The 8,576-nt window shown below is 42.6% G+C and overlaps 2 protein-coding genes across 2 annotated transcripts; both read right to left on the reverse strand.

Moving 5' to 3' along the window:
• Nucleotides 1-735: 735 nt before the first annotated feature.
• LOC306706423 (mucolipin-3-like) lies at nucleotides 736-4,727 on the reverse strand (the record flags this gene model as incomplete). The annotated part of the gene is made up of 12 exons (XM_079173501.1): nucleotides 736-876; nucleotides 965-1,171; nucleotides 1,288-1,410; nucleotides 1,514-1,615; nucleotides 1,727-1,876; nucleotides 2,699-2,811; nucleotides 3,308-3,407; nucleotides 3,498-3,594; nucleotides 3,672-3,750; nucleotides 4,027-4,180; nucleotides 4,264-4,431; nucleotides 4,515-4,727. 12 exons carry the CDS (start codon nucleotides 4,725-4,727, stop codon nucleotides 736-738), a joined length of 1,647 nt encoding a protein of 548 aa, XP_079029627.1.
• An 868-nt stretch (nucleotides 4,728-5,595) lies between these two features.
• Nucleotides 5,596-8,056, reverse strand: bcl10 (BCL10 immune signaling adaptor). The gene is made up of 3 exons (XM_079173661.1): nucleotides 7,807-8,056; nucleotides 6,838-7,126; nucleotides 5,596-6,743 (listed from the first exon to the last, which is right to left on the reverse strand). Exons 1-3 carry the CDS (start codon nucleotides 7,852-7,854, stop codon nucleotides 6,328-6,330), a joined length of 753 nt encoding a protein of 250 aa, XP_079029787.1. The 5' UTR covers nucleotides 7,855-8,056; the 3' UTR covers nucleotides 5,596-6,327.
• Nucleotides 8,057-8,576: the final 520 nt, after the last annotated feature.

The raw sequence follows: 8,576 nt of genomic DNA on the forward strand, positions 1-8,576 counted from the left end.
ACACAAAAATACAACAATACTACATTTACTGGCATTATGCTTACACTTTTTAAAAACTGTTTATTTGCCACACATACTGAGAGATTTTTGATACACTGTGGGATTCAATTTATTCTATTTTTTCATAGTTTTCAGCCAAAGACAAGTGAAGTATATTCAAGTAAAATATAGAGATATAATGAGTGAGAATCTGCTTAATTGGCAAAAATATATTGACTTGGTGTGAGCTGCAAAAAACACAGAAGCAATCCAAAACAAACCATTGAGACAATACATAAGAGCAGTTCATATATCAATATAGTTACAAAATATGCAGAGCAAAATGCACAACAAGATACTACAAGTGATGAAAAGCAACCATAATGAAAAAAAGACTCACATAGCTGAGTTACTGTGTGCTGTCAGTACTCCTCTGTTGAAAAGCATGTTTGAATGCATCACTGAACTGAGGAGGGATTGGTTATAAATTCATATTGAAATGTCTACCATCAGGTTATTGCACCGGTGAGCATAAAACTAACTGGTCATTTTACGTCAATAGTGTTGAGCAATTCAAGTAACAAAACAAGTCAAAGAAATTCTACTTGAGTAAAAACACATTCTGACATTCTCATCACGATTTGGTACAATTAAATGATCCATGCAGACGGTCGGGACTCTTTGAGCGTTATTCATTCTCATGATGTAACTCTTTGTCCACACTTGGCAAAGGTGAACGCCGCCATTTTTCTCACTTCATCCAAAGCAGCAGCATGGAGAGAGGCAGCAGGCTGCTGCTTCTTCACCAGTCTGGTATCTTCCAGACTCAGGCTGGTCCCTGCACTCTGCTATGAAGGCCTGAAGCTGGGACACCGGCACCTTGTCCTGCTGGTGGTGCTGGAAAAGAACCAGTGTTTAGTATATCAGGGCACTCCGGTGGAAGAATAAATAGAAACTATGACCTGAAAAACAGACTCAGACTGACCTTGATGGTCTCATAGGTGTCATTTATGAGAGCGATGAAGAGGCTGAGCACCATGTAGATGAAGAGGGAGATGAAGGAGTAGAGGTAAAGTCTGCTGAAGAGCCACACCATGTAGCCCCCGTGCCTCATCTTCAGGAAGGTGGCGTACATGTCGTCCCCGTTCATCAGAGAGAAGAGGCACTCCGTCACCTTGTCGAGCGTTCGAAACTGGAAAAAGAAAAGTTCATAATGTGTCACCAGGACAGAGCTCCCCGATGCGTGGAGGGATTTAATAGGACGCACTGACACTTGAGAGAGAATGATGGTGATTATAATCCCCGTACTTTGTCATGGTACGGCCCAAGGACGATCCAGCCACAGAAGCAGTAACCGAGGTAGATCATGGCCGCACAGCAGCAGAACCGGATCACATTTGGGAACGCCGCCCTGAGGGTTAGGATTAATATCTGGAGGGGAATTAAGGTTGTCAGTTCCCCTGGATATGCATTTTCTATTTTTAACATTTATGCTGAAAACAAAACAAAAAACAAGAAACGTGGAAGTTCTTACGTTGTATTTCTTGAAGAAACCAAAGTAACGAATCACGCCGACCCAGACGAGCATTGTGGCTGTTCCCAGCAAGATACTGCAGACGTCATAGTTTGTCAGGTACTGCGAGAGGAAATAAAGTACAAATACATAAACTAGAACAACTTAAGGGGCCATACTATTTACCAATTACATAAAAAAAATACAGCAAATAAAGCTCAATAAAAAACAAACCTTTGTTTGTATTCCAATTTTGAGTGCTGACCCAGCGATGGTCAGTGTGTCGCTCACAATGATGAGGATGTACCAGCCATTCACGAACTCCATGCGGTCGGACCAAGACACGATCTTATTGTAGTACGCATGGAAGAAGATGTTGAACTCCTGCATGTGAGGAAACTCCGATATTGTAAAACAGATACGCAACAAACCAGGATTCATCCATGTGAAGTTATTACATGTTTTTTCTAATGAGAGGTTTGTACTTTTTTTGTAATGAGGAGGTGCTGACTTCGTATATTTTCTGATCAATGTTAAATACTGGCTAAGGCCCCGATCCTTCAATAATACTGAGGTTATGAGTCCCCACCATGCAACCCTCTCAAAAATCATCTGATCAGACAAAAAAAAGAATTATTATTTTTCAGTTACATTTTCTGTTTTTTTCTTTCTCAACATTGATATCTAAATATACATTGATTCAGCGATTCACACAGACAATAATAAATATATTGAGTCTGAAATCAGTATAATTAGTCTGTAAAATACCCACCGTGTGTTCAGGCTGGGCAATAATTCAACCTGATCATTTATTGTCTTTCATTAGAATCATACTGGGATGAACCCATACATCGCGATATCGTGATACACGATTACATTGTCTAAATTAATAATAAAGCACATACGCACTTCAAATTTTCAGAAAGTCTGAGGTGAAATATTTTGACGGAATATCATTTGAAGATTGCTTTTTTGTTTTTACATCACACTTTATAATATCACTCAATTTTATATATATATATATATATATGGAAATATAATTTTTTTTTTTTCTTTGTAATTTTGATTAAAGCTGTTGAGCTTTTTCTGTACGTTCTTCATAAAATGATAAAATACAAAAATTGTCTAGTATTTAATTAGTAAACATAAACTTAAAGCTTTTCTGTACATTCAGTGGTGATAGTTCACTCGTTCCTCACTACTCACAGACTGGAGCTGGATGCCATTGATGACGGATCGCGTGCAGAGGATGAGCGAGATGAAGCAGGAGAGGATGACCAACGAGTCCAACGACAGGAGGAGGTAATCGTTCTTACCAGCTACAAACCAGAGACACACATGTCAGCTTGAAGTAACAACTTGCCTTTCAGATCGCACACTTTTTACTTTTTAGTACACACTGCAGCTGCCCTTACAAAGTGCGTACTGTTGCATGCAGTATGCATTCATTCGGGAGATACTACAATACTTCATCATTAAGCATCTTGAACTTTGACCCTCTTCCTTATATATCTGCTGCGCAGAGGGCTGTGGGTCAGGATAGTCGGGCATCTTGGTATTTTTGGCATACTGCATTTGGGACATACTAAATCTTTCTCTAGCACACTAGCTGGTAGCATGGGTATTGGGTTTGTTTTCTTGTAATAGGACAGAAATACTGCTGAGTAAGGTCATACAGGTGTCAAGGATTGCAGATAAATATCACTGCACCCCCTGCTGGCCTTTGAAGCAATAACCATGATGAGTATTTTTGATTTAACTGGGTCATGATATATATCAATGGTTGGGCTGAAATTGGGTTCGGGTAAAACTTACAAGCTCCTTCCACGTTCCAGTCTCTGCATTCGTAAATTCTGACCTCGTTCTCAACATCAACCTTTATCTCTCCGCTGTGTGCACGGTTATCAAACTTGATCTGCATGAAAACAAGAATGTAACAAATGAGTGGCTTATGAATGACAACTTATGAATGAGCGTGTAAAACGTGCTAAAAGCTCAGACCAACCGTGATATGGAAGTCGTAGCAGTCTGGTAGCTCGTGGTGCCGCACGGTCTGCAGGTTGATTGTTTTCAGAGTGAGGTAGATGTTCACCGACAGCAGCCTGGACACACAAACACACATTAGCCGGCGGCCCGCTCACCTCTTAGCGTGAAAAGCAGCATTTTAAAGTTTGGTCACCTTTTGAAATCTAAGGAGAAGTTCTCAAGTGTGGCCGCGTTGCTGTCAAACGGCTGAGCGGGATAAATGGAAACACAATCTGTGAGGAGGAAATACAGGCAAGAAAGAAGTCAGGTTTCATCCGATAGTCCAACAGAGGGACTACTTTTCTCTGAATATGCTACTTCCTCTTTTCATGGAGTCACAAGTTAATACACATTGTGATTATTTTCCATTCAAGCCATGAATCAGCTTCCATGAATACATCAAACAATATGGACACAACTCATGGTAGCTGTTAGACACAAACACACAGCTACTACTGTCAATCACCTTAGTGTTGATTATACAGCAACTGTGTGCTTTTGTGTAGTACCTTTATCGATATGTGGATCAATGTCAAAGGTCCCATTCCCAGGATCGATGCTGCTGTTTCTGTAAAACTCCTGACAGACACACAGAGGAGTGTGCTTCCCATTAACACTCCCGTATGCGAGATTACCAACTGTCAGGTTTTGGAGATTGATGTACTGGAAAAGAAATACGCAAAGAAGAGTAAAACACAATATTCTCACGACATCGTGGTGAGATGTAAGCTCTAAAGTGTCAGTACCCTGTTGATAATGTAGTCGATGCGATCGTACACGTCTGCTTTCGTGTACAGCGCGTAGCTTCCCATCCGGTGCTCCTCGTATCCTTTGAGGAACAGGTGTCTGAATGTCATCAGACTTTCGTCTTTGAAGGTGACCATCATCTCGTTGCTCAGGCCGAAAGAGACCAACTGAAGCAAAAAAAAACTTACATTTGATCTACTCTCTGTGCACATTCATGCCTGATAACAAAGAAATAAGAATAATAAAGGACCTGGATTGTGATGATTGCGATTTTTAATATTTGTAACATCAGCTTCCATGGTTTGCGACCCCGGGCTCTGTATTTCTCACAGGGGTTCATGAAGAAGTACTTGAGCCTCCGTCTGAAGTCCTCCACCTCCTTCGACTCCAGAGTCCATCGGCAGTGTCCGTTAGCCCTCGTCTCCTCTGACCTCGAGGCCAACAGAGGCTCAGGGTCCTCCATCACACTCGGGCACGGAACAGAACTACTTGTGACAGAAAGTTTTCACGTTGTTTGTTTTGATTTGAGTATGTATCAGACGTGAGTTGAAGATAAGGCTTCAACCATTCCAGTCATTCTGATGTGTATCTAACTGGTTCCCCTGCTTGTGCTCTCTGCTGTCGCTTCTCTCAACTCGCTTTACAGTCTTAGTCTGTGTGCAAACTAAAGTGTGCTAAAATAAGCTACAGCTCTAAAAACACGTTTTAAAGGAATATTCAGCCACTTTTAGCTCAACCGTAGCTTATTGAAGCAGCGAGCATGTAGCAGACAGTAAATGCAGATTACTTAACATATACCACGGTTAAATTAAAGAAATCACAACAGTAAACAGATATTAATGAATATTAAAGCCAGTTACAATGTAAATATTTTTACAGTGTAATTATTAAACAATCTTTCCTCTCGAAGGGATTTATATTTAGTAGAGTAGAAGCAGCTAATTTAAAGAAAAAAGCAATATATGTAGAAATATTGACATAATAATAAATGAATTACCTGAGCACCAGCCAGCCACAGAGCGACTAGTTCAACACTCGGGACTCGTCCGTCTGTCACCACACCAGCCTTCACCACAATGACATGCCGTGTCACTCCTCTGCGTCACGTTGAGCTTTTCCAGTTTTTCAAAAAACAGTCACAGAATCTCTGCGCACACAGAAACTGTCCGTGGGCTTCTGCAATGAATTCATATTGTATTCAAGAGCGTTCAAAAGATCAGATCACTAGAAAGCAGAAAGGCCAAAGGTGAAGGCTTGATACGTCCTCGCTAATAAACTAAATTTCTTTTCTAAACCACCACATCAATGAAGAGAGGAAACATGAGTTGAATTCATACAGAAAACCTTTAGTATTTAATCAGTTATTGTACATGGGACCAGGGAATGTGAGTAATAAGTGGGACATGGTGTGTTGCTTCACAACAGGTTTTCAGATTCAAGACTTTTGTAGTGATTTAATGCTGCACAGAAGGAACTTGAAATCATCATTTCGAGGTACACCGCTCTGATCGAAAGCAGCGTCTAATCTGATCAGACACATGTATTCTGGTCATTCCAGTGTATAAAAGTCTCTCACCGCACCTAGACTGTATCCGCAGGGGTTCAACAGTTTATCGGCACATCACACCTTTTGTAAAAGAAGACGAGTAGGAAAGGATAAGAAAACATGGGATTCAAACCTCAAGACTTCTTCTCTCTCTCTCTCTACCAACACGTGTTTGAAGCATGAGTGTTGAAGACTATGAAGAACTGAAAGCGGGCATCGAATGTTTGCTCAAATTCATTTCAGACCTAAATCACAATTTTGGCAATGTTATTGTACACCACTATTAAAAACTCTCTAACCATATTTCAACCCAAGTGACAAATGGTCCCTATCTCTATTATAAACAGCTGATTGGTTTAGTATAAATATAACTCATGTACGACCATTCCTGCCTAATCAAAGGCACGGACAACACGAAAGAGAGACAGCGAGGAGAGAGGGCTTGTGGGAGTTTGGGTGGACGAGGATTCTGCTGGTTTGTCCCTTGAACTGAAAAGTGTCTTGTCGAGTTGTAGAACTAAAAGATGCTCCTGCGTGATGTTGGAGTGAGAGAGCGCGACCGGAGGGGCTGGAAGTTTGGGTCCCCTCCGGTGCTGGTGCACCCCGGCGCTCCGGCGTCGATGTTGATGGGGGGCTCCACCATCACCTCCTCCGGCAGCGGCGGGGCTCCGGGGTCTCCGGGCCTCGGGAGGCTGGAGGAGGTCGTGGAGGAGGAGACGACGCCGCCGATGCTGACGCCGCTCGCCGAGGTCAAGTCTCCGCCTCTCTGTAACGACAGCAGGTTGAAGGGGCCTGCTACGTCTGAGCTGGAGAGGCTTCGTTCTCCGTCGGGGTGGAGGAGCATGGTGGAGTTGTTTGAAAACATGGAGGGGGTGTCGCTGGTCGGGGTGGGAGTGCTGACGCTGGGGACGGACGAGGAACTGGAAGCCACCGCTGTGGAGCGACAGATGAAGAAGGGAAAGGTTGAATTAAAGCATCAAGAACAGTCCATTTAAAATAGCTTTTCATTGAGACTTGGTCTATTCACCTTTGAGGGACTCGATCTTCTCGTTTTTGGCCTTTTGCACCTCATCTGTGATTTTGGTGATGATGAAGTTTTGTGAGCGCAGCTCCCTTATGGAGTCAATCAAGGCGTCCAGGCCCCGGGGGTTCTCGGCCAGCAAGTCCAACAACATGGCCGTCCTCTTGGTCTGCGTGGTCCTGCAGCTGATCTCCTCCGCGTCGTCCCGCGTCAGGATCCGGCGAGAGCGCAGGTAGTCGAGGTGGCGCTCGGCTCTGATCTTGCTGCAGAGGTAGTGAAGCATTCTGGTCAGCACCTGGAAATGGAGGCAAAAAGGGGAACAAAGATGAGCTGGAGAGGTTGGGGGGGACTCTTTCCATCGAGACTGGGGAGGCTGGGAATCACAGAGACAGGGGGAAATATTCACTGAAGTCTGCAGCAGAATCAGAATAAGGATTATAAATTGTTTTTTTTTTACTCACACAGAATATGTCTTAGTGTTTGGTGCATTAAGAGGAAATAAAAAAGTCAGAAACAAAAATATAGCATAGAAAAAATATGATAAATATACAGTACAATGTGACAGTTTAGTGCAAACATGTTGATAGAGGGACATGGAAAGGTTACAGGTATAATAGTACAAGATGTGCGTTGTTGTCAGGTGGTTTACAGTCACCGTCCAGACCAATGCTTCCGGTAATGCTTTCTGATCAGGCACACTGAGCAAACCCAGACTGTATTTACAAAAGCGCTCTTAATCTCCAGCCTGTGAGTTCAACACTGTTAAATTTGTCAACCCCTACGGAGGACTGCGTGTTGGTGGGGGCACAGAGAAGGTGTGGTGGGCTATTTCCTCCTTCTAACAGGCCTTTAATAAACGAGGTAGAAATAAAGAGTCAACGGGGCAGTAGATCTGTCTCCATGCTCCAGTTATCTTTCCTTTATCAGAACGACCATCGAGTCGGAAGCCAGATTAGGCTGAAGTATCGTACTCACGTCTTTCTTGATCTCTGCCATCTCGTCTTCAGTGAGCTGAACATCCATCCCTCTCACTCGGAAAAGTGAAAAGACCAAAGCGCACCGGGTGACAAATGACGAGTTAGATAAGTTAATAAGATAGTAATAATGACATTAATAACATCGACACGTTAAGTAGCGTCAACAAATGTGGCTCGTCGTCATTATGTTTTGTCGGTAAAAGGCGGCGGATCCACGGTCCATTCAACTTTTATGTCTCGTAAATGTTCCCCGGACTTCCTGATTGTGTCGATGGTTTACGTCGACGCGAGAAGAAGAGAAGTACGGACACCAGAGTCCTCGGTTTCACAGGAAGAGACGGTTTATTTGGTTGGTTGTCAGTTGTAAAGTCTGATATTGAAATAAAAACGTATCTTACAGCAGCAGACTAAGCCACAGTTGTGTAACTTTCTTCCGTTGGTTGTTTTCAGGAGCTGTTTTAATGTTTCTGATACAGGTGAGATGCTATGCTGACTCAGTCCACTGGGTGGCGCTGCTGGATCTCTCACACACTATACCTATGAAAGTACAATTTGAGATACGTTTACTACTATTGTACACAAATACACAACATAAGGTATTGTGAGCCATTTAAAATTAATTAGACTGCCCCACTCTATCCTATATGAAATAGTTTTCATATGTATGTCATTAAAGCTTTGTTGTTTGAGCTGTTTTATTTCTTTTTTAAAACGACATTACATTGAAACACAGCATAAGGTTAACCCACACAAACGCAGAACAATAGT

Source organism: Pholis gunnellus (assembly GCF_910591455.1).
Source record: "Pholis gunnellus genome assembly, chromosome: 14".
Taxonomy (NCBI): domain Eukaryota; kingdom Metazoa; phylum Chordata; class Actinopteri; order Perciformes; family Pholidae; genus Pholis; species Pholis gunnellus.